General features: G+C 41.1%; 1 protein-coding gene across 1 annotated transcript; it reads right to left on the reverse strand.

The window, feature by feature from the left end:
- Positions 1-1,243: 1,243 nt before the first annotated feature.
- On the reverse strand, positions 1,244-17,503 carry pgap3 (post-GPI attachment to proteins phospholipase 3). The gene is made up of 8 exons (XM_017723623.2): positions 17,062-17,503; positions 13,765-13,862; positions 11,692-11,844; positions 10,693-10,755; positions 10,404-10,465; positions 8,453-8,589; positions 6,433-6,637; positions 1,244-5,564 (listed from the first exon to the last, which is right to left on the reverse strand). Exons 1-8 carry the CDS (start codon positions 17,249-17,251, stop codon positions 5,501-5,503), a joined length of 972 nt encoding a protein of 323 aa, XP_017579112.1. The 5' UTR covers positions 17,252-17,503; the 3' UTR covers positions 1,244-5,500.
- Between the last annotated feature and the right edge of the window lie 241 nt (positions 17,504-17,744).

The following is a 17,744-nucleotide window of genomic DNA, read 5'->3' on the forward strand; positions in this document are numbered from 1 at the left end:
ACCACGGCTAGCTGACAATAACAGTGGAGAGCTAAAAGCAGCCAGCTAGCTAGATAGCAAGTTGGTAGAGCACCAATTTATTGTGAGTTTCTGTCATTAATCTTTGTAAATTAGTTTAATTTAAATAATTAAATCATTTTAATCTAGCACAGAGTCAACAGCAACACTTAAAAAAATTATATTAGGCCTAAACATTTTTCTCTCTCTCAGTAGTTTGTAATATTTTTCTGAGTGCATTTAAATTCTGTTTGGTGAGATAAAAAAAAAAAAAAACACTTGGACGTAAGCAAGACAATAATCTGGGTTCACCAGTGGCCACAGTCAGTGGGCTGCTGACTTCATCAAGCCAGCGGACAAACACACGCTTGCTGTGTGGGTAACTCAGCTTTATCATGGCCAAGTCCCCTGCTAAAAACCAACGACCATAAACCAGCACGACTGGTCAACGGCAAAGCCAGTACATCTTGCACTAGACCAGCATTCAAGCTGGTAGCTTGAATAAGAAGAAACAGAGTAAAGGATTTGAAAAATAATTTCTTTAGCGTTGCTGTTGGTTAGTTTTCAGTCTGAAACAAACAATTCAGGACTGATGATCCAAAAATGTAAAATATTTCTACTTTTAATGGACCAAATGTTGAACTGCCGCCACAAAATGACCATTAAATCAAGAACATCCATTCATTTCATTCAATATGGCAATATATGTCTGACAAAATGTAATTAAAAAGGCAAGAAAAATATATTATTTTTATATATATATGTGTGTTTAAATGAAGGAGAACCCAAAAAACCTTATCCCCATAGAACGTCTTGCTCATTTTCAGATTATAACCAGCGGTCACTCTCTCTCCCCATGTTTCACCGTGCTAACACACGAAGTGAGGTTGAAGAACTTCTGCATGCACAATGTAAAAAGGTGGTGACCCCACTCGAGAGCCGAGGCAAGATGACCCACCCCGTTTAAGACAGAAGGAAAATGTGGCAGTCTCAGTGAGCTCGATTTTTTAAAAAAAAAGGGCACAATACAAATAAAAATAACAGTAAAAATAAAACACAACATCCTTACTGAAGGTTCCTGTGATCAGTGCTGAAAAACCCTTAAACTGCAGCGGCTGCAAATGATCTGGTGTGGATTATTCAGTAACTACTATTACGTCACATGTCTGAAGGGACAAATCATAGAACTGAATGTTCTTCACTCCAATGACTTGGAAAGACGTCTGGTTCCAGTGTGTTTTTTTTCCTTCTCCTGTAAAATGACCATTTTGGAGACGCCAGGTTTTCTTCCGAAAACAGTGATATGAAAAATAGGCAGCAAAACTGACTTGTACTGAACTCACTGTTTTTATGATGTCACAAAAATGTTCAGCAGTTTAGCCCCGCCCATTTCCCCACTGATGTTATCAGTGTTGCAGCCTGGACTGCTTTTTGAATGAGGCACAATACAGGGCAGCCAATCAGAACAGACATCGGCCACATTATGTCAGTTTTGAAGGCATTTGGTCCGGCCCGAATAGCATTTTACAGGCTTGGAATATTCGGCTGTGTTTCTGAACGAGTCCCTGAACAGAAGTCCACAAAACTACCCTTAGAAATGACAATATTTATGTATCATAATGAACCATAATTAGTTAAATAGCAAGTAAACAAGCACAGGGCAAGTAAAATGTTTGGTTTAAAACAGCCTCTAACAGGTCAGCCCTAAAAGGCACATTAACCAGAACAGCTTGTTTAATTCTAAGGGATTAACAGAGGTTAGGTGGTCCTGTATGAATTAATCATGACTCTTTTTGGTAAATAAAAACCTCCTAGACCCCAAGGACATAAACAAAAATGAAAAAAAAAAAGGATGGGCCTTTAATAGTAGTTGCTAAATAATCCGTAATAGTTACTGAACAGTGTGTCTGAATGTTTGTGAAGCCTGCAGTTTAAGGGGTTAAAAACATCCGAGATTCCCTCTGAGCCTTTCCACTGTCCCATTTATGAATCCCCTCGGAGCCTTTCCACTGTCCCGTTTATGAATACCCTCGGAGCCCCTCCCCTCACTTCTAAATATCTATCGCCTCTTCTACCCTGTTTAGCCTCTCGCAGAAGCTATATTTATCCACCAGCCGAACACGCTTACACACACACACACACACACACACACACACACACACTCACAAAAGTGCACAAGTGGCATTTTGGAATAAAGACAGGCAGCCAAACGTTCGCAGCATGTCGACACTCCTGTGCAGTTTGTGCGGGAGAAAATAGCCGAGCACGTCTTTCCGACAGATCAGAGAAGAAGGCAGAGAAGCTACATGGCACCAGAAAGTGGCTGTTTGTGCTGTGCTGTCGATGAAAAGACGAGACACAGGGCACCAACGCAGAGCCATGTGTGACTAGACGAGATAAGGCAAAGGCGGAAAGTAGACATTCTGTTGATGATGAATATTAGAGATGGCCTATCCAAGCTCCGCCCACAAACACGTTCCTTAATAGACCCCTCAAGTCGTGTCCTCCATATTAGCAACTCCAGGTCAAAGCTAGCTTTCCCTTCAAGAAAATGAACAGTGTTCCACTGATGTCAGACACAAAAACATTCCAAAGTGGACACTTTTTGCCGTAGGAACATTCTTCCGCAGATATTCTGAATTTCCAGGTCAATTTGGCTGCAATACATCTTTTGCTACATCCAAGCTAACACTGACATCACAAGATTAGCCATGTCACCACAATACCCCAGGCTAACCACCAAGCTCTGTGAAATGCTACTTGATTTGGCAGTTCTAGGCTACATTTTTGACATTTTCTCTAACAAAAACGAATGGAAATGTTCCAAAGCTGATACGATTTGCCGTACTAACATTTTTCCTCAGATTCCTGCCAGATTTTACGCTACATGCAACCTAGCATTGACTGACATGCGTTAAACTGACATAAGACCTCACCAAAATACTCCACGCTTTGTCATATGTCCCTTCTACCAGTTATACGCTACACTTTGAGTAGCTGGTGTTGGTATATAACAGTGATGAAGTTCAATTCTAGACAAACTTTCATGTGGCGCTGTTTCAGCGCGCAGGAGCGCTAGCTTGTTTGTGGCATGTAGGTAGCATTATTGGTACTTTGACTGTTAAACGGCCTCGAGGATCCAGTAATGCTCTCCTCACAGAGGAAATCTCCTTAGGCCCGGATTGGCTAATATGGTTAAGACACAACATACAAAGCTTTACAAGTTAAATTACAAAAAATCTTGTCAACCTAAAGATAAACCTAAAGATAAACCTAAAGATAAACATTTCAAAATAGGTTTATATTGAGAGCGAAACGTTCTAGGATAGATCAGGCATTTAGGTTTTTTGATGGAAAATAATCATTTGACAGACAGATTAAGCAGAAATTTCAATCGCTTTAGCTGCTTTGACATTGCTAGCCAAGTTCGCATAGTAGCCTAGTCCATTAGCAACCATTGCATTGCTGAGGCTCCGTATCTTAATATTTTTCCCGTCAGAGGTAGTAACTTTTAATAAAGTAATAATTACAACAATTAAAGTAATTATTAATGAATTTTTAAGAAATTCAAAGAATTTCTGAGCTAATTTTGAGTTGTTACATCCTACACTTGTGGTCCTAAGATTATAGCTGCGGGGCGGCTTCCTCTCAGAGGCTGCACTTGAAGGCTGACTGCGTCACAGTGGCGCGACTAGGTCATCCAATTAAGAAGGCTCCTTCGTATACGGCCGAGAATGTGTCCTTCTCTTCCATGACAACAAAGGATCCAATGGGTGGATCTTTCGCCAGCCAACATATCCTGAGATTCATTGTGTGCCAGCGAAGATTTGAGAGCATGGTGGCGTTAGCAGAAGAGCGACCGTTGGCTGAGGAGACACTTTAAATGTATGCACTGTGTGTAAACTGTGTCAAATAGCTTTTACAGTACTTTAAAAGAACTTGACCGGCACGGGATTTTCGTGATGCAGCGGTAAGGACGGGAAGTCTGCCGTAGAGCAGACCGTCTCATTTCAGTTCAGCCTCCATGGATCAACACAGCCCTAATAGGGCACGCTTTCGTAGACCGCGTCCTTCAAAGGATGCAGCCCCTGAATTGGGACGCAGCATTTTACTACCCCGATTACACTGAAGGAGATTTTTGGTGAAACACGTCGGCCATCAGCTACGGTTTGTCAGCAGTTGCTGAGTGTGCTTGTGGGCGGAGCTCGGAAAGGTTATTTAGCTTAGTTAGGGCTCAGTCACTGTGAATGGTAGAGCGAAATAAACCCGAGGTAAAAGCGCACTGTTAGACTGACACACAAAAAAAGGCTAAAACCACACGGGTACACATTCGCACACACACAACCCAACACCCCACACCTCACTACACCCTCACACATCCCTCTTTTACCACCCCTCATTCAAATACACTCCTCCAAAGGCATCCCAGGTGAAAAAATGAAACCACTTAATGGTCAAATAACCTGAAGAAAAAGCAAAATAAAAGCACCTCGTGATCAGCAATGGGAAATCAACGTTACACAGCAAAATTAAATAACAAATGGAATGGAAAAAGGGTCAAATGTAGCTCAGACAAAGCAGCAATGGAAAAACGGAAAAACAAGGCAAAGCAAGTTAAAATTAAAGGCAAAAAGTTACAGGCAAAGCAAAATGGCAAACTTCTCATTCACACTCATCGCAGATTAGACTCTCTCGCCATCTCATGCTTTTTACCTACGTTAGCACTCCAGTTTTCATCTTATAATGAAGGGCACAAGTAGAAGACCCACAAGTACCACTAATATATATATATATATATATATATATATATATATATATATATATATATATATATATATATATATATACACACACACACACTCCATCCCACACTTAGTCTTAAGATTTCAGGTTTCCCCTCTGATCAACAAAAAAAGCTTCAGGGGTCCTTTTAGCTACATCTACATAATCAAATATTCGCTATGTTTTCTGCAGACGTTGGGATTTAGTAAAACTCTTGTGTCTCACCAGGAGAAGAACTCTTCTCCTCTCTGCTGGTAGTTGCCAGTACTGCACCCTGAGGACATCCAAATGCACAGGGGGGCCTCAGACCCCAAAGACACTAACTTACACTGGACTTTCACTTAAAACCCCTCCTGAATTCAAACATCCAGCAAAACGTAATCGTAAAACACTAACATTAGACCATAATAGCTATCATAACACTTCAAATCAAGGCAAAGCTTGGCAGATGCAAACGTCAATCAAGTTCCTAACAGGACGCGGATGGGGGAGGAAAAAAAAATAAAAGAAGAAATTCTCTTCCGTCCATAGCAGAATACAGAAATTCAGTAAAAAGTGAACTGTAAACAAACAAACAAACAAACTCAGATGGAATTCACAAAGTCGGCCACGGGAGTCATGCAGGCGACCACAGAGACTGAGACCCATCCCACTCCGGCTCCCGCTTGCCCTGATTGGAGGGAGATGAGAGGAGGGGGCGGGGCTCTGAGACCGGCTCCTCCTATTCCAGCTTGACTCCGATCTTCTCTGTGTTGAGGAGGTGGAGGCTGTCGTCTATCAGGAAACTAAGAGCGCAGGGCAGTGGAGGTCAAAACAAGTGGACAGTTCTAATTAATGCAATAGTTTAGACAAAAAAACAAAAAAAAAAACAACAAATGCTGTCAATCAGCCAAGACATGTTTGGTGTCTGAACTTTGCTTCTTTAGAAAGACTAAAAAAACTAAAAACTAAAGACTAAAAAACTTCATTCATCAAATATTGAAGAATCAAAATATCTGAGAACAGAAAAGCCATTTGAATAATTCACACGTTTAGTACTTTTATTAAGCCACACACTGGCAGGGGAAACAAACATCTGTTTATAAGGCCACATTTTAGCTTATTATCAGCAGAAATGGAGATGTTTGGCACAGCTTGCTAGACTCTTCCATTCTGAGAAGACTTTTAAAGGGGAATTTCAGATTCTTCAAAATTTTGGTATAATTCAGTCACTGAGATGTACACAAAGTCATTCAGAGTGGTGTGATGTTAAGTGTAGAGAACCTTGCCAACTTAGGCCTCAGCTCACAGCAGGCAAAGGGGCCCAAATCTGATTCTCACCAATTCTCACCGATTTTTGTTTGGATGTTCCCATTATCTTTTAAATGTGATCCATATGTGACATCGGTCTGAATAGATCAGCTCCTAAACTGACCTACAATCCGTTGCTTCACGTGGCTCATCCAGCGATAAACAATCAAAACTGCCAAAGTTCGGCCAATTCTTTTTCTCTTCAAATAGGGAGGGTTTTTTAGGGGAATGAGCACACCAAGCATGTGTTTGGGGACTGACCACACCAAACATATGCTGGGTGAATGACCACACCAAACATATGCTGGGTGAATGACGACTCCAAATGTGTTGTCTACTGCAAAAGAGAGTGAGACATGGTACCTGTAGAAGAGGAAGTGGACGGGTACAGTGCTGAGGTGCCAGACAGCGTGGGCGTCCAGCACCCAGAAGAGTGGCGGGAAATCCAGGAGCTCCAGCAGGGCCAGGCCGTGCAGCATCACCACCACCACTCCACACTTCCACCAGTAGGGCAGCGTCCTCCGGTTCTGCCAGCACCAGCCCAGCCACCACAGTAGGTTTATCATGCCTGGAGGAAACAGACACAGTAAGACCAGGTACATCGTCCACTACAAGGTCAGAACACATGTAAACTGAGACATCAGTAGGCAAATAAATGTAGGGCTGGCCACTTTATTAGAAACACCTGCTTTATAGGTCCACTATAAAGGTGTGCAATTACATAGGCAATAGATTGATTCACCACTGGTCAGTTTCTGACCACAGGAATGCTGGTGTCCAGATATTATTTGGGTGATGGATCATTCTCAGTACAGCAACGACACTGGTAGCCACAGTGGTGGTGCTGCTGGGGGCTTCCCACCAACGTTAATGTGAGTGGTCCACCACTCAAAATATCCAGCCAAGAGCGGCTCTGTGGTCAGATGGAGGGCTAGAGAATGGCTAGCTCAAATTTTGCATGACAACACGTACTTCAAGCAATAATTTCTCAGTAACAAATGATTTGGTAAATGACTTCTACTTCAAAAATGACAAGGAATTAACTACATTATTATTATATTATTATTTTTTATAATAAAATGTAAAGATTTCCCATTTTAAAATACACAGTAAGGCCAAAATGAAAAAAAAAACTGCTGGGCATTTGCAAAAAAAAGTGCAGACAGATGCCTCCAGCAACGAACCCAGGAGGTGTAAAGTAGAAAGACTTAATGGTTAAAAGCTCATTATCTTAAGCACTCTGTCTAATAAGAGGATTAGATGGGCTTACAAACTTCGAAACAATGACCAAAGTGCCAGCAGAGTTACAGTACTTACAGATAAGCTTCAGAGAATCAAGTGTGTCAGTTCTGCACATGGTTCTTGAAAGAAAGGCTCTACATATGAATGGTCGAAATGGCAAAAACATAAAATCCCAAAGCTTGAAGATGTTTTAATGCCACGCAATCTGTATCACTTGTAAACAAGCTGGAATGGACTAAAATGATTTTATTACTCAGCGTTTGAAAAAAACATGAATAAATTATAAGGACCAGGAGAAGGAGGTGCAAAATCAAACGAGACATAAAGCTCTGTTGTGTGTAGTTTCTACTGTACTAAGTATTGACTGACTTTCCACTAGTCTTACTCGAATGTGTGAGCAAGTGTACCAGCATATAACTATAACTGTACTAAATACAGGTACAATGGTAGTTTTACATCAGCTAGTCTAATTAGAGTATTAGTGAGTTTTCTTCCTGGTCTAATTAGAGTATTAGTGAGTCTTTTTCCTGGTCTAATTAGAGTATTAGTGAGTCTTTTTCCTGGACTAGATAGAGTATTAGCAAGGCCCCTTCCTGGACTAGTTAGAGTATTAATGAGTTTTCTTCCTGGTCTAATTAGAGTATTAGTGAGTCTTTTTCCTGGACTAGGTAGAGTATTAGCAAGGCCCCTTCCTGGACTAGTTAGAGTATTAATGAGTTTTCTTCCTGGTCTAATTAGAGTATTAGTGAGTCTTTTTCCTGGACTAGGTAGAGTATTAGCCAGTGTTCTTGCTGGACTAGGTAGAGTATTAGCCAGTGTTCTTGCAGGACTAGGTAGAGTATTAGCCAGTGTTCTTGCTGGACTAGGTAGAGTATTAGCCAGCAAAGGGTTCCCTGACTCCAGTGTTCTTACTCAACTATTCAGTACCCCGGTATGCACTCTGCATGTCTGCCAAACAAAACACAGCCTGCTCTGAGATCAGATTTACTCTTATACCACCCAACTGGTGTAAGACTCACAGCCTCACAGACATGAAAAGGGACACCAACAACAAAATCAGCCAAAAACAACAGATGAACAGAGAGAGGAAGGACAGAACGCTGCCGGCTGCACAGCCATGTGGTGTTTCAGATTGTCTGACCTATAGTGGCGTTGGCAGCCATGTTGTATCCGTAGTCGAAGCTGACGAAGGTGAGATAGGAGACGTGGGAGGTGAAAGCCAGGATGAGCAGAACGCCCACCATGCTGGACACTCCCGGCCGCCGCAAACCCAACGTCCTGTAACACACGCAAAACTCAGTCACCGAGGGACCCAGTGATAAACAGCACTTCTTTATTTACTGCAGGCAGACTTTTACCATAAATGTACTGAAATATGGGCACATATGTAAATTATTAATTTACAAAACATATTAACAGTAATGGGGCAGTCGTGGGCTGGAGGTTAGGGATCTGGCCCTGTGACCGGAAGGTTGCCGGTTCGATCCCCAGGGCCGACAGTTCATGACTGAGGTGTCCTTGAGCAAGACACCTAACCCCCAACTGCTCCCCGGGCGCCGTGGATAGGGCTGCCCACCGCTCCGGGCAAGTGTGCTCACTGCCCCCTAGTGTGTTTGTGGTGTCTCATTTCACGGATGGGTTAAATGCGGAGGTGGAATTTCCCCGGTTGTGGGATCAAAAAAGTATCACTTAACTTACTTAACTTAACTTAACTTAATGTGCAAAAGTCAGAGACCACCCTTCATTTATGGATTTTCCCATCAGAATGGCTATTAATTACAAGTTATTCTTCAGGTTATTTTAAACAAGTTTTCAGTCAGGAAATCTCCAAAGTTCAGTCTTGGAAGTTGGTTCAGCATTTTCTGCTTCTCACTGACCAAATAATCCCAAACAAACACATTCAGTGATGCTGAGGTCTGGATTCTTAAACACAAACACTTAAAAATGACGGTTCTTCAGTGGTTCTTTTGGGGTGAATATTGAATTCTAGTGTTTGTTAGCGACATTACCCTCACCGTTCCAGTGCTAAACAAAACTGCTAAGCAAAATCTGGACTCCAAACATGTCTTTGCTCATCGTCTACATCCACACACTTAAGAAAGCTGGTTCTTCAAGGGTTCTTTAGTAAAGAAAATGGTTTTATATAGAGCCATGAACACTCAAAGAACCCTTTGCATGATTAAAGGGTTGTCTGCATTGTGAAAGGATTCTGTAGATTAATGGAGAATGTGTTATATATAGTTCTACATAGAACCTTTCTGAAAAGAGTTCTATATAGCACGCAAAAGGGTTCTTCTATTATTAAAATCATGACACCGTGTCAATAGCAGAACCCTTTTCGGTGCTACATAGAACCCTCCTCAAAAAGGACCATCAATCTGAAGAGCCCTTTCACAATATAAAGAACCCTTCAGTCATGCAAAGGGGACCTCTGAGTGTTAAGGGTTCTAGATAGAACCATTTTCTTTATTTTTAAGAGCGTGGGCTGGTCAGTCCACTGTTCAGCTTCTTTGTTTGATCTGCCCGTCTCCTTTTCTCAGTGAGGTTCTTCTTGATCAGCTACACATCCTTCCAGCGCGGAGTCGTCTTCTCACAGTGGAAGGATGGACAGAAACACCTGTGGATGTTTCCAGATCTGAAGCAGTTTGATTTTCTCCTCTGTCTCAGAGATGGAAGCTTTAAGTGCTGTTTATCTGATGGGCCAGTTTTGGTGTCTATCAGCTCTTCCAGGTGTTTGTTAGAGGACCTGTTTTCTCTGTAGCTTTTAATCAGTTTTTTGAACTCCTGATTTTTTCACTTATTTGACTGTCTTCTTCCTTATGCAAGTGCATTATGTCATAATCAACTCAGAAATATCTTTTGAAAAATAAATTGTACATATTGGCCATTTGGACTAGAAATTTAATAAATGATTTTTTTTGGACAGTACTTTTTCTACATATGTCCCCTATTTCAAGATTACATCAATGTGTTATTATAAAACCTATAATTCACTGATGATCTCTTTGTACTATTATTTCCTAACTTTCCTCTTATTTATGTCTTTAACAGGACTTCCAGTTTTTGATTTGTGGATTTTTGAATTCCCTTACCTGACGCAGCACAGGTAGATGGAGTAGAGGATTACCGCTGATGCACAAAAATAGTCCATCTTCTGCAAAACAACAGCAGAAAATATCACAGTCAGAAATGTTTCTGTGTTTGTTCTGGGTTATGAAAGCTGAGTTTATCACCGCTTATAGTTCATGCTGGTATTACAGCTTACTGCATTTTAAAAGTCAAATTTTGCTCAGTTTGTAGTTTCAGGAAAAAATACAATGCATGAAAATAAAAGGATGTGGGCCTTTAATCATTTCACTGAAGTGATGAAGCCTTCACTACCTCAGTCAGATACGTGTCTCTAGTGTGGAACACTGTAGACCAAAACCAGGCATTCAGGGACACCTACAGGAGACGGACAGACAGACATGCTGCTGAAGATAAAATGCCGCTGTAATTACGTTAATATTCAGAATGAATCTTTATTAAACCTAATATCGAGAAAGCAATAAAAACATTATATTAGGTTATAAGGTTATATATAATAAAGTTAATATCTAGAATTAAATTATTATAAAATATTCAGAATGCAGCTGTAATAAAATTAATTCAGAATGAATCTTTATTAAACCTAATATCCAGAAAGCAATAAATGAAGATAATAAATATAATGTAGAGAATTAAGTTCTAATAAAGTTAATATCCAGTATTCAGTTATTAAGAAACAAACACCCAATTAAACGGTTATAAAATGAATATCCAGAAAAGAGCTTAAAGTTTTAATTAAGATTGTTATAAAAAACATTTCTAGAATGAATTTACACTAAATTTAGTATTCAGATTAAAGTTATATAAAATGTATAAGTCTGAATAATATCCAGAATGGTGTTCTAATGAAGTTAGTATCCAGAATTAAGTCCTTGGACAACAGACTAAAATGAATTTCTAATAACATTTCTATCCACAATGATGTTCTAATAACATTAATATTTAGAATAAAGCTAAAATATTAAGAATAAAAAGTAATATCTAGATCATAATAAATGTAATATCTTATAATAATGTAAACATACAGAAAGCCTCATATTTCAAAAATAATGATCAAATCTTAAGATTAATAATGTATCTTAGTAAAGTATAATATTACCTATAATATTTACCATTTAATACCCAATTGCTGCTGAAGTACCAAATAAAGCATCTAAGAACACAGTTACTATCTTAAAATGCTTAAACTTCACAGTAGAAACTATACACGTCCAACTGACTCCAAACTTTTGACCGTAGCTCTGACTCTGGCGCTCACTGCAAACTGCATGCAACATAGGCTGGTGGTCTCACCAGTGAGAAGGCGGTGATGGTGTGGTACATGGGGCTCTGGCGGGGGACGGCGCTGCGGTAGCGGAGCAGCATGAGCAGGCAGGCCAGGCCGTTCAGCAGAGACGCCAACGCCGACGCCGGCTCCTCAAAACACAGGAACCGTGCAAACGGCCACTACACAGAGAGAGAGAGGACGAAGCGAGTCAGTGACCACAGAACGTTTCACACAACGTTAAAGAAACTGGCAGAAAAGCCATACTGTACCCTGTAAATATGGATACTATTATTATTATTATTATTAATTTCAAGCTTCAGGAAGATGTTTAGCAACGTGATTCTTCTGTTTACAAAGTCAGAAACCACATAATTCTAGACCATTCTATTAAACAACTTGGTGTGGGAGTTGATTTACACTGTTAGAAATGGAGGTTTTGTTCAGGTACGTTTCTCGTTCATCAAGGTACAAACAGTAAATGTTCCTTCAAAGCTCCAGCAGTGGGTTTAAGGTCTGACTGTGAACCTTAAATCAGTTTCTCCAGGTGAAAGGTTCGTATTTGTACCTTTTCATAGCCGAATGTTTTCAAACAGAACTGTAGAATAAAAACCTGGAGGCGAGGCCAGGGTGTGGAGTCAGTACAGCTTAGAACACATTAGGATTATAGTTCAGTTATGTTCCCTGACTAAAGGTACTGAGATGCACCCATGAGGGTCCCACCCCAGTGACAAGAGGGGCACTGCCCCAGTGACAGTCGCCTACCTTTATTTCTGAGAGGGTAGAGATGGTGTTTGTGCAACGCTAACTGGTGTACATAGGCCTCCACTATATGTTAGCTACGTTAGCCTCATAGTGCCAAAATGTTAAAAGCAAACTTCAGACAGCAAACGTGTCCTGAATAATGAATTATGTTTATGGTCTGGAGGCAAAACTGTGTACTTTTCACAAGACTATTCCTGTAAAATCATCTCATAGTGTTTAAAAAGGTCCATATCCTACATTTTCCATCTTTATTTTTATTTAAAACCTTTTTTATTTAAAACTTCACTTACAAAATGTGTGTGGTTTTATGTGCCAAAAAGTCATGATTCATATTTGCATGACTATGTCCAACCTCTCTTTATCCCTCCCCTTAGAATTAAACAAGCATATTTTGTTACTGCTTCTAAGAATGGCATATGCAAATGAGCTGTTCCGCCCTGTTTTGAAACTCATTCACAAAGCAGTTCAGGCTGAAACACTCCATTTAACTTCAACGTGAATTCAAACTATGAACTTACATTATCAGTTTTTGTATATGGACTGCAGAGTTAAATAATATGTCTTGAAACTTTAACAGTAGCCATGTTTACATGCAGCCTGATAATCCATTATTAATTCGACTAATAGCACAATCAGAATAGAACACCTCAGTTGGAATAGACTAGTTCGATTGAGGCTGTTCGGAATACAACAAACGAAGTGGGTAATCCTGTAAATAATCCGTTAAATAGAAGAATAATATCCGTGTAAACACCTGTATCTGATTACATTCCCTATCGGAAAGTTTAAGTCCGTTCTGCATGTGCGTCGTGTCATAGTGAGAGTTTATACCGTCCAACATGGCGGAGCAGAAACTGGTCTGCAGAGAAGACGAAGTTTATGCTCTGATCTTTAAAAGACGGCGGTGGGACGAACGTCCAGCTTATGTGTCTCAGAACACGACGTCTTCCTCTCGGCCTTCTTTAATAAGGACATGTGAAGGACGTTTTCCTGAGTCTGACGTCATTTTAAAGTTATTAAAAACACAAGCACTGCTCACTGCTGCTCATCTCACTCTGACTGGACTCGCGTGACGCTTGTTGTCATGGTAACGTTTACTCTAAGTGGTTCTCAATGTGCGTAATTTTGGATCGGCTTACTTGTAGTGAGCATGTAAACAGAGGTTTTCACCAGATTGTTGAGTAGAGTGAGAATAAACACCTCAGTCTTAATCTGTAATGTGTAAACTTTGCGTGTAAATATTTGCACAGCCAGTGTTTACATAGTTCAAACTAATCATAAAAGTAAGGAAAACTAAATTTTCCTTGATAGGGGCCCTTTAAGGCACTGCCACCAACCTTCCCATGGAACTGAGGTACTCTGTAGCCTTCGGCCTGGTACAGCCCCACTGTGGTCCACATGCACTGGTACCGGCAGTCATCGCGACACGTCCAGCCTGAAAGAGCAACAAGCTTTGGTCAGACACATTCTTAATGACCGTTTGTGCTGCCTATGTGTGCAGTAAAATCAATATAGGCTTGGACAACTATAACCATTCATAGCCGGATACTACACTGAACACAACGGCCTAAACCTTAAACTAAATAATGATCTGCACATTCACCCTTGCTGGGTCTTACGTATGTAATTTCACTTAAAAAAAAAATAAAAATAAAAAAAAAATAAATAAATAAATATATAAATATATATATAAAAACACACTAATAATAACACAATCATGTAAATGTTCTCTGAGTATTCATGGTTCTATCTAGAACAATTTTCTTTACAAAAGAACCCTTGAAGAACCTTTTTTTTTTTTTTAAAGTGTGTAGGTGGGGTCGATGAGCCAAACATGTTTGTTTCTTTAGTTTAGCACTGGAGCAGCGAGGCTAACGTCACTAACACTAGAATTCAACAGTCACCTGCGGAAATCGCATCACTAAAATGTGTCTTGAACCACTACACAGATCAAAAAGAAGAACATTTGAAATCAAACAAAGAAGCTGCTGGTGTTCTCAGAACAACGGACTGACCACCCCAGTGTCCACACCTCAACATGAATGAATGTGTTAGATTACTTCAGAAAATGATCGACCAACTTCTAACACTGAACTTTGGAGATGTGCAGTGGAGCTGAACCTGTAATAAAGGTAAAGACTGGACAACCTAAATAAGGAAAAAGTTGATATTATACTTTGAAAATTCAATGTAATTTTACATTAAAAACATGCATTCTGCTTTTTTTCCTGTTATGCTGAAAAATGAATGTAATTTAAGGCCATTTTGACTATAAATAATATACATCATAGCAATATACACTCACTGGCCACTTTATTAGGTATGTTCAGTTGCTTGTTAACACAAATAGCTAATCAGCCAATCACATGGCCGCAGCTCAATGCATTTAGGCATGTAGAGGTGGTCGGGAAAAACCAGAAATTCAGCTGAGGTGAGGACGTGCTGTCCACCCTCTGCTCACCTGCCCCATCTACACTCTTAAAGGGGACCTATTACGCTTTTGTGTTTTTCTCTCTGCTGTTGTTATGATGTCTGACTTGTTACAATAAAAGAACCCTTTTTGGTGCTATACAGAACCCTTTTCAGAAAGGTTCTATATAGAACCATTTAAAACACACTATCAATCTGAAGAAGCATTTTAGGATGGAAAGAACCCCTTAATCATGCTGAGGGTTCTTTGACTGTTCAAGGTTCAGAGCTACGAAGTAAAAGGTTCCTCTTTGGAATGTCCAGCTCCTGTCTCGCTTGCAATGGTAGATCGGCTCTACCGACTGGTTCTACATGACTTTCAGGATCGGACTCTGGCTCTAACAAAGACGGAAGAACCAACACTGTTGAAAAAATAAGAACATAAAAATGAAGGTTCCTAAATGGTTCTTGGTCTTGGTGGTTTAGGGAACCACAAGAAGGTGTAGCGGTGTGTGCATGTGTGTGTGTGTATATATATATATATGGCCTGGATGTGGTCTGAGTGGGCAGAGAGAAGATTTAGTGATGTGTTTTTACACAAACCGTCTGGGATTTTTGGGTGACTATTGACTTCTAGTGTTTGTTAGCAACGTTAGCCCTGCAGTGTTGGTAACAGTTCCTTTCAATGGGAAAAATTCGACATAATTCCATGGATGAGATGGAAATAAAGTGATTTCGAGTGGCTTGATGTGAAACGATTAGTTGCAGAGAAACTTACTGACCAACAGTGGCGGTGAATGGAACCAGGCGTCATAATGTCTACAAATATAGACTCTTTATTTACCATCCAAAACCACCAGTGAACCTACGGAAGTCTTCTAAGTTTTATATGGAATGTTTATGGTGGTAAAATAGTGGTTAATCTGAAAAAATACGTTTTTGGGGGGACTACTTTGTCTTTGAACACCCTGCATGTATCCCTCCACCATGAACAGATTAACAAGGCATTTTAGGCTAAAACACCATCACAAAACTATCACAATACAGGGTCTCAGGCATCAGGCGGAGCATCCATAACCATCTCATGTAGGAACTTTCTGTGAGGGAGCTTTTAGACGGGGATGTCTGGTTCCTATCACCACCACTGTGAACAGTTCTGACTTGGTAAGTTTCTCTAGAACAGAGCGTTTCACACCAAACCGCTCAGAACTGCTCTGTTTACATCTGAACCAGTTAATTATGCAGATTTTGAAAAATCAGTGAAGGTCCCCTTTAAGAAAGAACCTACCTGTGCGAGCGTTGACCAGATGAGCTTTAACTGCAACAGTCCACTCACAGAAATACAAACCACAGCTTTCAAAAACATCTGAAAAGACCCCCAACATGGGCCCCCTTTGTTGGCCTCCTCACCTGCCTGTACTGTTTATGTCAGTGTTTCCAGCTTCAGTACTGCACTGACCACACTGACCATTAGCTAAAGAACTCTCTGCATACTTTGTTACCCTGTTCTTCAGTGGTCAGGACCCCCACAGACCCCCACAAAGCAGGTACTATGTGGGTGGTGGATCATTCTCAGCACTGCAGTAACACTGATGTGGTGGTGGTGTGTTAGTGTGTGTTGCACTGGTCTGAGTGGATCAGACACAGCAGTGCTGCTGGACTGAGAACAGCCCACCAACCAAAAATATCCAGTGTCCTGTGACCACTGATGAAGGACTAGAGGATGACCAACACAAACTGTGCAGCAGCAGATGAGCTGTCGTCTCTGACTTTACATCTACAAGGTGGACTGACAAGGTAGGAGTGTGTAATAGAGTGGACAGTTAGTGGACACAGTGTTAAAAACTCCAGCAGCACTGCTGTGTCTGATCCACTTGTACCAGCGCAACACACACTAACACACCACCACCACGTCAGTGTTACTGCAGTGCTGACAATGATCCACCACCCAAATAGTACCTGCTCTGTGGGGGTCCAAGGGGGTCCTGACCACTGAAGAACAGGGTAACAAAGTATCAGAGAACCAGATGAACTACACTCTGTAACTGGTCAGTAATATGGTCAGTGGAGCTGATCAAATGGACAATGAGTGTAAATACAATGTTTACCTGTCTTTAAGAAAAATGTAAACAGTATAATTAAACATGTACAGAAAAATAAACCATAGTAAAAGAACTACAGTATAACACAGAACATGAAAATAAAAAAGCAAAATAAACCCTCACCTGTGAGCGCCATGTACGGAGGCTGCGCGGACTGGAAGCCTCTCAGCCGGGCTCCAGTGCAGTTGGTTCGGCTGCACTGCTTCACGCAGTCCCGGTAAACCGGCTCCTTATCGCCCTGCGAGGCGCCGCCGGGGCCCGCCAGCAGCAGCAGCAGCGCGGCGGCCGCCACGGCCCACAGTCCCGGAGCCATGCTGGAGCTGGAGCTGGAGCAGCAGCCGCTGGAGCTGTCAGGCCTCTGTCAACTACAAGGCACGGTGGGGCAAATATCCGCCCTGTCAAGCCATTGGAGCGAAACACGACACGAACGGGCGCTTAGCGACTCCCGAGAGTCGGTCAGTGCTTCCGTGACGGACTGCGAAGCCGCAGATGTTCGTGTTTATTTCGGCTTTATTCGGGTCCCTGTAGCGCTACACAAACAGCAGGACCGAGACAGTGAGAGAGTGACGAGAGCGGCGAGATGGATCACTCCGCTTCACACACGACACACGAAAGTACACGAAACGCTAGAGGGCGCTCCCGAGCGAGTCCAAAATGAATGGGTTTGTATGGCGCATTAATACAAAGGAATACGATACATTCCTGAACACAGAACAGCATAAAACATTTTAACACCGATGTTATGTTTTTAAGAGCTTTTAAACTCGAGTATACAAGTTTAAAACGGCGCCTCATGTCCATTCATG

Source organism: Pygocentrus nattereri, chromosome 13, assembly GCF_015220715.1.
Source record: "Pygocentrus nattereri isolate fPygNat1 chromosome 13, fPygNat1.pri, whole genome shotgun sequence".
In the NCBI taxonomy this organism is placed as follows: Eukaryota; Metazoa; Chordata; class Actinopteri; order Characiformes; family Serrasalmidae; genus Pygocentrus; species Pygocentrus nattereri.